We start from the raw sequence: 13,527 nt of genomic DNA, 5'->3' as shown, positions 1-13,527 counted from the left end.
TTTTAGTTGTACTAACGTTCTAATTCCTCTGCGAGATTGTGGTCGTTTACCATCACGTAAATTAGAGGTTAGAAGCTAACCGAAACGGCCGGCGGGAGTGGAAGAGCGGTTCTAGGCGCTACAGTCTGCAACCGCGCGATCGCTAAGGTTGCAGGTTCGAATCCTTGCCTCGGTCATGGATGTGTGTGATGTCCTTAGGTTAGTTAGGTTTAAGTAGTTCTACGTTCCAGGGGACTGATGACCTCAGCAATTAAGTCCCATAGTGCTTAGAGCCATTTGAACCATTTTTGAAAAAACCGAAATGAATCTTGTTGTTTTAAATATATTATAATTACATTAGTGTAATTACGTATCTAGAAGACCCTGAGTAACACTAGATCACGAGTAAAGTTCAGGGGAACACTTTCAGAAAGCTTCGAGATAAAGACAGGAGCTAGCCAGGGATATGGACTTTCACCTCTTCTCTTCGACTGTGCACTGGACAAAGTGATAAGAGAGTGGCGAAAGAAATTGAAGTACCAAATATGCCGAGCGGTATTTACCTGGGACAAAAAAGGAAGGGACTAGTAGTCGACTGTTTACCTTTCGCGGATGATTGACACTTACAACAAACTCAGTGGAAGGAGCAGTAAAGCAGCTCAATATGTTCAAACTCCGGGCAGCCAAGGTAGTACTTCAATCGTCACTAGAAAAGGCAAAAGACCTCACCAACATTAGTGAAACTCACAGTGAGCTACAGCTGGAACAAGATAAATTGAGAAAGTTGACAGACTGAAGTATCTATGAGAATGGTTGGAACCTAATCTATTAGAAGAACGAGCACCAAAACTCGGATTAATTAGTTACAGTTAGCGTATCGATCAATCAAGCCTATCTTGCTATTCAAAACTATCCGCCCTAAAGCCCTATGTTCCACAGAATGCTTAAATCTTAACAGGAAAGGCTTGACATATAAACTAGAGATACAGGAGAGGAAGATACTGAGAAAAATTCTGGTAATAAAAACAGATGGGAGTACAGAAGACAATCAAACTTGGAGCTGTACAATCATACTGAGAAACTCATAGATGTATCCAGGAGGAGACGTCTCGCCTTCTCAACTACTGGAAAAGCAGGAAGACCGTGACACCATGGCTTACAGAAGTCAGAAAAGATATTCAGAAACTGAACGTAACTACAATTGACATTATAAGTCGAGCATTTCTCAGATGGATACTAAAAGAGAAGAGGTTTCAGAACAGGTCGCTCCGTAAAAAGATCGGAGCCCTTTGGACAAAGGATAGAAAAGAGAATTATAGCCAGAGGACGAGGGATTACTGGGCAAACATCAAGTCCCTATCCAGGCTGAAAAGTTGAATATAGTGGTCCTTAGCTGGCCTATTCGAAAGCAGAAGTAGTGTAAGTTGTTACTTAGTTTGCAAGAAGTTAGTACCTAGAAAGAAACTGATGCCATTTTTCATTCTGAATGCTATGTAGCCACAGGGAAAGAAAATTTTAATGCAAATGTCAATATGTTGGCTGCCTATCAATGTAGATCTAATATGGGACAAGGACGTGCTGTCACATTGATAAGAATGAGATATAAATACGAAAATGTTGGAGTATGCAAAATTTTGTATAGATCAATATGAGTAGCTTTACCGAAATTTAATAACTGCAATTAGTGCAGTAACAGTAGATAGTAGACGGGAGACTGGGTAACTGGAAATGTTTCATGAATTATTTTGATGAATTATTGTGTTGTCTGTCAGTTGGAAGGAATGGTTATTATTTTTTGGTGATATTAATGTAAATTTCTTGAAAGAATCCGGCACGTATCGTGGCGCGTTTAGCCACTTATAAGTCAGTCACAAATTTTCCCATCCAAGTTAATACAGATATCTTATTGGATAATGTATTCATTCAATACGCAGAATCATGTCGATAAAGTGGTAAACAAATTGTCAGGCATGAATCACAGTTAGTTAAATTGTATAACTTAGCTCCACATGCACTTCAGAAAAACATAAGTGAAAAGTGAGTGTGATTCATGACAAAATTACTGAAGTATTTAAAGAAAGTTTAAAAACTGTGAACTGTGGTGTACTTCTAAACGAGTTCAAAATTCAATATAGTTCTTAGTTTTTCTCCATTTTTGAAAGTAGTTTTCCTAAAAAGATAATTAATTATAATGATGCCTTGAAAGTCTCTTCGGGTTTGCTGCCGGATCCTAAAATCAACTTCACTCGATATTTCGGTGATCCAACTGTTCGCCATCTTCAGGAAATGCTGCTTCTGCTGATGAGTCCCGCTGAGAACTAACGCAAGTTTGGAATTCGACGTCCTATATAGGCCACCGTTCAGTACACGGCGCATGCGCCGACCATCACGGTTTCTGCCTTACTAAACAGGGAGGTGGCGCCGCCCTTAGTGAAACATTGCTGGCAACGATATATCGCAATCAAGGCCGCACCGAAGAACGTTCAGTTTTGATGCGAGATAACACAGGACTTCACGTTTTGCTAAGAGTAAACCAACTGTCTCTGTTGATTAAATTATCAGCCAACGGAATTTCAATCGCCTCTTTATAGACACTATTCCAAAAACCGGAAATGTTGGCAATCACAACAGTTTCCTCAAATTTCATTTAGTGCCCCTCATTTAGGCAGTGTTCTGCTACGGTCGATTTTTCCGGCTGTTGTAGCCTCGTGTGACGGCGATGTTCTACACACCTGTCATGCACTGTGCGAATAGAAAGGACAACGTAAGCTTTCCCACATTGACACAGGACTTTGTACAACCCGGGTTTCCTAAGTCCCAAATCATCCTTCACAGAGCCGAGAAGAGCCCTAATCTTAGAAGTTGGACGGAACACACACTCAATGTTAAAATTCCTTAAAATTTGTCCAATCTTAACGATAAGGCTTCAGCATAAGGAAGAAAGGCCACAGATCTATGTTACTCTTCGTATGCCTCCGGAGATGGTCCAAATTTCAAAGCCCGACGAATCTGTTTCTCGGTGTATCCATTTTCCTTAAAAACAGTCATCAAATGCTCAAGTTCTTGCGTTAAGCTGGCTGCGTCGGAAATGGCATATGCTCTCCGTACCAAAGTCCTAAGGACGCCACTACGTTGGTGTGGTGGATGAAAAAATCTGTGTGTGTCGGCTTTCGGTGAACACTTTGTCCCAAAGTTTCATCTGGTTTTTTATAAACCATTACGTCTAAAAATGGAAGCATCCCATCATTTTCAACTTCCATAGTAAATTTGATACGGAGATGAAGACAGTTGAAGTGGTCCAAAAATCTGTTAAGAGCATCACGTCCATTCGGCCAGACGAAGAAGGTATCGTCCACGTATCTCCAGAGGCGTGTTGGTTGCAAAGCTGAAGTCCTCAGTGCCATGGCCTCGAAGTCCTCCATAAATAAATTGGCGACTATGGGTGACAAAGGACTACCCATAGCGACTCAGTCATTCTGTTCAAAAATGTTACCGTTAAGTAAAAAATACGTGGAGGCCAGCACATGACGACTAACCTTCACCAACTCTTCATCCAGGTTTTCACTGATCAAACTAAGGGACTCTTCCAGAGGAACTCGCGTAAATATGGATACCACATCGAAACTCACTAACAGATCTGAAGTACTCAACTTCAAAGATCCCAATGGTCGAATAAAACCCACCGAACTGGATATATGGTGCACACACTTGCCAACAAATGGACTGAGGGCAGATGATAAGTACTTTGGCAGGTTATAAGTGGGTGCACCCAAATTACTAACAATAGGGCGTAGAGGAACCCCTTCCTTATGCAACTTACGCAGACAATACAACCTAAGCGGAACGGCAGCACCAGGATGAAGTTTCTTACGTAAATCATCTGACAACGAACTTTTTTTCAACAGTGAAAGTGTCTTACGTTTGATCCTTTCTGTGTGGCCATTAGATAGTCTTCTGTACGCCGGGTGGTTGAGAAGTGAATCCATTTTTAGGACATAATCATCCCGCGTCATTACAACAGTGGCATTCCCCTCGCCAGCTGGTGAAACTACTACTCCGTCATCGGGAACGAATGGCTGCTCTCTCTGCGGAAGAGATGTTATCCCGCGGTGGTCGAGCCCGACGTAATGTGTGCGACACTTCCTGCCTTATTTCCTCTGCTTGATCCTCGGGTAGGCTGTTTACTGCTTGTTCTACAGAGCATATGAACTCTGTGATAGGAAGTCTCTTGGGAGTGGGCAAAAAATTTAAACCTTTCTTCAATATCGACACTGTGGGCCCATCCAACGCCTTGTTAGAGAGATTAATCACAATACGCCGACACTTATCCACTTCTGATGCTGTAGAACGAGAAAGAAGCCGTTCAAGTTTCGAGGATTGTCTGGTAACGGCGCTCCTATGTGTCCCATCTGACAGCGCCTTCGTGGAATCATCAACCCACTGCCAAACATCCCTTGAAAGCTGCGAGGACAAGCTCAAATGTAAACAAAACAAATCTTTGGAAACAATATCCAGCTGTCGACGGGTAAAACTAATGCGTTCTTTTAAAAGTGCTTGGCTTGCACGTTCCTTTATCCTATTAGCTTTCTTACTATTAATAAGGGTGACGAAAATTTAGTAGTACTGGGTGACTGGAATTCGGTAGTAGGAAAAGGGAAAGAAGGACACGTAGTAGGTGAATATGGATTGGGGCTAAGGAATGAAAGAGGAAGCCGCCTGGTAGAATTTTGCACAGAGCACATTTTAATCATAGCTAACACTTGGTTTAAGAATCATGAAAGAAGGTTGTATACATCGAAGAACACTGGAGATACTAAAAGGTATCAGACAGATTATATAATGGTGTGACAGAGATTTAGGAACCAGGTTTTAAATTGTAAGACATTTATAGGGCAGATGTGGACTGTGCCCACAATATGTTGGTTATGACCTGTAGATTAAAACTGAAGAAACTGCAAAAAGTTGGGAAATTAAGGAGGTGGGACCTGGATAAACTGAAAGAACGAGAGGTTGTAGAGAGTTTCAGGGAGAGCATAAGGGAACAATTGACAGGAATGGGGGAAAGAAATACTGTAGAAGAAGAATGGGTAGCTTTGAGGGATGAAGTAGTGAAGGCAGCAAAGGATCAATTTGGTAAAAAGACGAGGGCTAGTACAAATCCTTGGGTAACAGAAGAAATATTGAATTTAATTGATGAGAGGAAAAAATATAAAAATGCAGTAAATCAAGCAGGCAAAAAGAAATACAAACGTCTCAAAAATGGGATTGACAGGAAGTGCAAAATGGCTAAGAAGGGATGGATAGAGGGCAAATGTAAGGATGTAGAGGCTTATCTCACTAGGGGTAAGATAGATACTGCCTACAGGAAAATTAAAGAGATCTTTGGAGGTAACAGAACCACTTGTATGAACATCAAGAGCTCAGATGGAAATCCAGTTCTCAGCAAAAAATGGAATGCAGAAAGGTGGAAGGAGTATATAGAGGGTCTATACAAGGGCGATGCACTTAAGGACAATATTATAGAAATGGAAGAGGATGTGGATGAAGATGAAATAGGAGATACGATACTGCGTGAAGAGATTGACAGAGCACTGAAAGACCTGAGTCGAAACAAGGGCCCCGGAGTAGCCAACATTCCACTGCAACTACTGACGGCCTTGGGAGAGCCAGTTCTGACAAAACTCTACCATCTGGTGAGCAAGATGTATGGAAAAGGCGAAATACCCAATGCCAAAGAAAGCAGTTGTTGACAGATGTGAAAATTACCGAACTATCAGTTTAATAAGTCACATCTCCAAAATACTAACGCGCATTCTTTACAGACGAATGGAAAAACTAGTAGATGCCGACATCGGGGAAGATCAGTTTGGATTCCGTAGAAATACTGGAACACGTGAGGCAATACTGACCTTACGACTTATCTTACAAGAAAGATTAAGGAAAGGCAAACCTACGATGTTATTCAATCTGTATATTGAGCAAGCAGTAAAGGAAACTAAAGAAAAATTCGGAGTAGGTATTAAAATCCATGGAGATGAAATAAAAACTTTGAGGTTCGCCGATGACATTGTAATTCTGTCAGAGACAGCAAAGGACTTGGAAGAGCAGTTGAATGGAATTGACAGTGTCTTGAAAGGAGGATATAAGATGAACATCGGCAAAAACAAAACGAGGATACTGGAATGTAGTCGAATTAAGTCGGGTGATGCTGAGGGAATTAGATTAGGAAATGAGACACTTAAAGTAGTAAAGGAGTTTTGCTATTTGGGGAGCAAAATAACTGATGACGGTCGAACTAGAGAGGATATAAAATGTAGACTGGCAACGGCAAGGAAAGCGTTTCTGAAGAAGAGAAGTTTGTTAACATCGAGTATAGATTTAAATGTCAGGAAGTCGTTCCTGAAAGTATCTGTATGGAGTGTAGCCATGTGTGGAAGTGAAACATGGACGATAAATAGATTGGACAAGAAGAGAATAGGAGCTTTAGAAATGTGGTGATACAGAAGAATGCTGAAGATTAGATGGGTAGATTACATAACTAATGAGGAAGTATTGAATTGGATTGGGGAGAAGAGACGTTTGTGACACAATTTGACCTGAAGAAGGGATAGGTTGGTAGGACATGTTCTGAGGCCTCAAGGGATCACCACTTTAGTATTGGAGGGCAGCGTGGAGGGTAAAAATCGTAGAGGGAGACCAAGAAATGAATACACTAAGCAAATTCAGAAGGATGTAGGTTGCAGTAGGTACTGGTAGGTGAAGAAGCTTGCACAGGATAGAGTAGCATGGAGAGCTGCATCAAACCAGTCTCATGACTGAAGACCACAACAACAACAACTATTAATAAAATGAATTAACCTGGCGAAATTTGGAATAACACCTTCGTCATGGCATCTCAGCAAGAAGGCGAGTGTACTCAACAACTTTCCTTTCTTCCTCCGAAGTTAATCTAACTTTTGTAGAAGTTTCACCATCTCCTCCCCGTAGAGGTACTTGATGTCATTACCTAGGAAGGATGATTTGGGACTTTGGAAACCCGGGCTGTACAAAATCCCTTGTCAATGTGGGAGAGCTTACGTTGGCCTTTCTATTCGCACAGTGCATGAGAGGTGTGTGGAACGTCGCCGTCGCACAAGGCTACAACAGCCGGAAAAATCGACCGTAGCAGAACACTGCTTAAATGAGGGACACAAAACGAAATTTGAGGAAACTATTGTGATTTCCAACGTTTCCGGTTTTTGGAATAGTGTCTGTAAAGAGGCGATTGAAATTAGGTTGGCTGATAATTTAATCGACGGAGACAATGGGTTTACTCTTAGCTAAACGTGGAATCCTGTAATATCTCGCATCAAAACTGAACGTTCTTCGGTGCAGCCTTGATTGCGATATATTGTTGCCACCAGTGTTTCACTAAGGGCGGCGCCCCCACCCTGCTTTGTAAGGCAGAAACCGTGATGGGCGGCGCATGCGTCGTGTACTGAACGGTGGCTTATATAGGACGTCGAATTAAAAGCTTGCGTCAGTTCTCAGCGGGACCCATCAGCAGAAACAGCATTTCCTGAAGATGGCGAACAATTGTATCGCCGAAATATCGAGTCAAGTTGATTTTAGGATCCTGCAGCAAACCCAAAGAGACTTTCAACACTTATTACGCCGGGAAAGCCTAATTAATTATAATGATGGCAAGTCATTATAGAAATCTTGGATTATAGCTGGAAGCCCTCACAACAGTAAAATACTCATACAAAGCATTCACAACAACTGTCTTATTAAAAACAGTAAAGTATCATATTAAAAAAGTTGTAAAAAAACCAGAATATGAAAACCTTGTCTGAAATTGACGTAACAGGTAATAAAATCAAATAAGTATGATATATTGGTAACATATAGACAGCCAGAAAAGCTGACAATATTTCCTAAATAGAGTGGGAACATTGTAAAAGGCAGTTCATGTAGTGGAAACATGTTTAATAATTCTTTTTTAAAAAACAAGTTGAGACAACTGCCTCCAATCGTTCGGAAGAGAAAGCAAAACAGTATGCTGAAGATGCAGTACAGAGGACATGTAGCGAAATAAAAATTAAACATTAATCCCCTATGTGAAGTAAGGAATACCATCATAGCTGTAAAAAGTAAGAGTTAGTATCTGTTTGATAAAACAATAATATTTTTGAGTCTGTAATTTAAAAAGTTCTTAGTCACTTCCATAATTCATCATTAACTCGGGATATGTACATAGCAAATTTTTTAAATGACAATATGACACCAGTTGGGATCTTCTGTGATTTATCGAAGGTAACTCATTTTGTCAATCATAATATAGTATGAGAGAAGTTAAGTATTTATGAAATACATAGTTCAGAAAATGTCTGGTTTATTTCTTTTATAAGAAACAGAATGAGGAAAGTTACCTCAGGCTGTTCAAGTAATACAAATAGGAACGCCAAATCATCTGCATGGGGAGATAATGGAGTGGATGTCCCACAAGGTTCGTTCGTTGACCCACTACTGTTATTGCTTTATGTTAATGACCTGTCAGTTTATTTCAACCAGGAGACAGATTCGTCCTGTTTGCAGATAATACAAAGATTGTTATGAAAGTAAGCAAAGACACACCAAAAGATAAATTAGTAAATGATGTTTTGTGAAAGTATCTGAATGGTTTTAAACAAACAGGTCACTTTGCCTTTTAACCAGGCTTTACCTCTCAACGATGTGAGGAGTCTCAGAAACGATACGTGGTTTGGATTTCGCGTTGAACGGTAGGTTTCTTTTCCAAATTTGGATAACTAGCCTAGATTAGGGGCACGAAAGTCGACGGAGAGGAGTCTGATTGAAAGACTAGAACCACACCACTTAGCCACACGGAATTATTATTATTATTGTTGTTATTGTTATTATTAATATTGTTACTATATTATTACTATACATTAATATTGTTACTTATTTATTATTCACTAATAAAATTTGTTATCAACAATCCATGTAAGTCTGAGAGTAACGGAGATATTCACGACACTAAAAGAAAAAATGATTTGCATTGTCTTTAAATGAGTCTAACTAAGGCAAAGTAAGCAGTGAAATAGGCAGTTATAGCACTCTTTCAGTGTCTACCCAAGGAAATAAAATGTCTGACTGATGGAAAAAGTGTTTCTAAATATAAAGAGATTTCTCTGTAACAGTTCCTTGTATGGCATAGCGTTGGAAGAGAACCACTTGTATGAACATCAAGAGCTCAGATGGAAATCCAGTTCTCAGCAAAAAATGGAATGCAGAAAGGTTGAAGGAGTATATAGAGGGTCTATACAAGGGCGATGCAGTTAAGGACAATATTATAGAAATGGAAGAGGATGTGGATGAAGATGAAATGGGAGATACGATACTGCGTGAAGAGATTGACAGAGCACTGAAAGACCTGAGTGGAAACAAGGGCCCCGGAGTAGCCAACATTGCACTGCAACTCCTGACGGCCTTGGGAGAGCCAGTACTGACAAAACTCTACCATCTGGTAAGCAAGATGTGTGGAAAAGGCAAAATACCCTCAGAATTCAAGAACAATATGATAATTCCAATCCCAAAGAAAGCAGTTGTTGACAGATGTGAAAATTACCGAACAATCAGTTTAATAAGCCACAGCTGCAAAATACTAACGCGCATTCTTTACAGACGAATGGAAAAACTAGTAGATGCCGACATCGGGGAAGATCAGTTTGGATTCCGTAGAAATACTGGAACACGTGAGGCAATACTGACCTTACGACTTATCTTACAAGAAAGATTAAGGAAAGGCAAACCTACGTTTCTAGCATTTGTAGACTTAGAGAAAGCTTTTTACAATGTTTATTGGAATACTCTCTTTCAAATGCTAAAGGTGGCAGGGGTAAAATTCAGGGAGCGAAAGGCTATTTACAATTTGTACAGAAAACAGATGGCAGTTATAACAGTCGAGGGACATGAAAGGGAAGCAGCGGTTGAGAAGGGAGTGAGACAGGGTTGTAGTATCTGCTCGATGTTATTCAATCTGTATATTGAGCAAGCAGTAAAGGAAACTAAAGAAAAATTCGGAGTAGGTATTAAAATCCATGGAGATGAAATAAAAACTTTGAGATTCGCCGATGACATTGTAATTCTGTCAGAGACAGCAAAGGACTTGGAAGAGCAGTTGAATGGAATTGACAGTGTCTTGAAAGGAGGATATAAGATGAACATCGGCAAAAACAAAACGAGGATAATGGAATGTAGTCGAATTAAGTCGGGTGATGCTGAGGGAATTAGATTAGGAAATGAGACACTTAAAGTAGTAAAGGAGTTTTGCTATTTGGGGAGAAAAATAACTGATGATGGTCGAACTAGAGAGGATATAAAAAGTAGACTGGTAATGGCAAGGAAAGCGTTTCTGAAGAAGAGAAATTTGTTAACATCGAGTATAGATTTAAGTGTCAGGAAGTCATTTCTGAAAGCATTTGTATGGAGTGTAGCCATGTATGGAAGTGAAACATGGACGATAAATAGATTGGACAATAAGAGAATAGAAGCTTCCGAAATGTGGTGATGCAGAAGAATGCTGAAAATTAGATGGGTAGGTCACATAACTAATAAGGAAGTATTGAACAGAATTGTGGAGAAGAGGAACTTGTGGCACAACTTGACTAGAAGAAGGGATCGGTTGGTAGGACATATTCTGAGACATCGAGTGATCTCCAATTTAGTATTGGAGGGCAGCGGGGAGGGTAAAAATCGGAGATGGAGACCAAGAGAAAAATATACTAAGCAGATTCAGATGGATGTAGGCTGCAGCAGGTACTGGGAGATGAAGAAGCTTGCACAGGATAGAGTAGCATGGAGAGCTGCATCAAACCAGTCTCAGGACTGAAGACCACAACAACAAGAACATCAACAACATGTTTCTTCTGCTGACACGTCGCAAATCATACTATTAATCGTGAATTTGACTTACGTAACGTGTTACATGATTCAAGCCCTAAGCGCCCTCTGACAACTTCAGTACAGATAGAAAGCATCGTTGGTTATTACTGTTCACTGGAAATTCCGAGGGTCACTCACCTGCTTAGTCGGAATGGATTTCCTTCCTCTCCACACAGTGGCCATATTCAGTGCAGTGTGTGAGTGCGGTATCTCGAATGGATATGTTGAATGTGGGTGACGGTGTTAGTATGTGTGATGTGAATGTCGTGTGGTACAATGACGGAAGGAGGAATAGAATGAAGCCTGCAGCCGGCGACCGGCGTTCATTACTGGGAGGTTCGCCTGTATGAATGTCACAATGCAACGAACGGCTCACCATCAAAAGTGCCACAGGATCTCAGTTCATCCCACAATTTGGAGGAGCAACGGTTTTGATCCAAATGTCTGTTGATCAGGGACCTTATAACACCAAGTGTTTTCCTCTTACTGAGCCCTCACGGGTGACGGGAATTTCTTTCGCAGTCACTATCGCAGCGGGCTACCTCCGAGTCGAGCGACAGCCGTCGTGCTGACTTACCATACCACTGATACGCCGGAACTGCGAGTGAGGGTCGTCGATGGCTCCGCACTCGATGCCGAAGGCGCTCATGCCGATGACGTCGGTGGTGAAGGACGCGAGCAGGTCCTTGAGGTCGAACTCGCGGCTGCTGCGGCCCTGGAGGGCCTCCTGCACGAAGAGCTGCAGGCGGTCGCAGCAGAGCCGCACCAGGCAGAAGTCGCGCCGGCACGAGCTGACGGAGAAGGCGGCCGACATGCGGGGCCGCATCTCCCTCCAGAGGGCGGCGCACATGCCGAACAGGTGCTGGCCCAGAGGGTCCACCTCCACGCTCTCTGGACTGAACCTGCGGTAGGTATGTAAAGCATTGCTTCTTTCGCGCAGACGTACAGTTGAAGTGGCAACATTATGAAATCGGCATGCACCAAAAGTCATCAGAGCAAAGTAGTTAAAGAAATCAAGGAAAAAATTTGGAAATTCGAATATGTAATTGAAGTACAAAGTGAAAGGACGAAACGACACCGAACTCCGTCAGAGAAGATAAAGGACACGAAAAATGAGATAAACGGGTGATCCAAGTGGACAGTGTGTCGAAAAGATGTGGTAATGTGAATGTGAACACAATTAAAGCACAAGAAGTGAGACGCTGAAAACAGCTGACGGGTTTTACCATTTAGTTATCAAATTAACTGAAAATGGCTGAACTAGGGAGGATACTAAATGCAGTCCGGTAGTACCAACAAAAGCGTATGTGAGAGAAAATTAACAAAATCCAATAAAAATTTTCCGCTGTGGATACAGCGGTTCCCGTGACATCGCCGAAGTTAAGCACTGTTGGGACCATCCAGCCGCCATGCGCTGTTGCCATTTTTCGGGGTGCACTCAGCCTCGTGATGCCAATTGAGGAGCTACTCGACCGAATAGTAGCGGCTTTGGTTAAGAACACCATCATAACGACCGGAAGAGCGGTGTGCTGACCCCACGCCCCTCCTATAAGTATCCTCCCTCCTCTGAGGATGACACGGAGGTCGGATGGTCCCGGTAGGCCACTCGTGGCCTGAAGACGGAGTGCAATATAAATTTTGGAGTTAGGAAGAGTGGCGGCTCTTTCCTCAAGTTTAGAGTTTTCACGTAGTTTGGCGGTTCCTCAGATATGCATAAGTAATAACAGTTAATGCTCAAGCACATGGGCTAAGATTATGTAAGACCAAGGTTAAGATGAATGGTGGAGACGTAACACGTCATACGTGACGAGAATGTTGTTTCATAATTGATACGTAAGTGACGAAACAATGCTGACTCCTTCATTAGCATTCGCTTTCTCATTTGCAACAGCCTCGCATTCTTTTGCTGATTTGAATCTGACTGCTGTTCATTGCAGAATTAGTGTAAGTGTATGCTGAAAATATAATTTTAAGGAAAAGTGTTATTCAAAATCGTCTGCATTGTTTATAGAACTCCAGATATAACATAATTTCAAAAATATTGTGAGGCAGGTGGCATGTTTTAAAGACTAGGTTATTGCGAAAAAGTTTTGAGTCGGCTTCACCGAAATTTAACCATACCGCAGATCTGAAAAAGCAAACTGCAATTTTCGACATCCCTTAAAAAAATTCGATGATTTTCCTAACAGGCGGCAGGGTGAAATATTTTCAGTGATCTTATTCAAACCCCACAATCCGAAATCACAGAGAACTTTGATTTGGAGTGGACATGTTTCATGAAAGACATTATTTAACATACGAGGGTCAGTCAAAAAGTAATGCCTCCTATTTTTTTTTCTACGTTTAATTGTCAGGAAATTTAAATGCAATTACATAGGTTGAAAACCACAACATTGAGGATCATTTTGTCATTTTTCAATGTAATCTCCGCCCATCTCTACAGTTTTGGTGCATCTTTGAACAAGGGCATGTATCGCAGCACGGTAAAAATCACAGCTCTGCTTCCTAAGCCATTGACGCATGGATGTTTTGACGGCCTCCTCATCTTAAAAATTAATCCCACGATGAGCTTCTTTTAGTGGCCCGAACAGATGGAAGTCTGATGGTGCCAGGTCAGGGCTG

General features: G+C 41.4%; 1 protein-coding gene across 2 annotated transcripts in view; it reads right to left on the bottom strand.

Moving 5' to 3' along the window:
* LOC126281935 (cytochrome P450 6a2-like) overlaps window positions 1-13,527 on the bottom strand; it is a 118,877-nt gene that overhangs the window by 84,446 nt on the left and 20,904 nt on the right. For both annotated transcript variants that reach the window (XM_049981278.1, XM_049981280.1), the window contains exon 2: window positions 11,483-11,807. In XM_049981278.1, coding sequence (XP_049837235.1) covers window positions 11,483-11,807 — 325 coding nt within the window. The remainder of the gene's footprint in view (window positions 1-11,482; window positions 11,808-13,527) is intronic.

Source organism: Schistocerca gregaria, chromosome 7, assembly GCF_023897955.1.
Source record: "Schistocerca gregaria isolate iqSchGreg1 chromosome 7, iqSchGreg1.2, whole genome shotgun sequence".
NCBI lineage: Eukaryota > Metazoa > Arthropoda > Insecta > Orthoptera > Acrididae > Schistocerca > Schistocerca gregaria.
The sequence above is the reverse complement of the archived record's forward strand: the minus strand, read 5'-3'. Positions and strand labels throughout refer to the sequence as shown.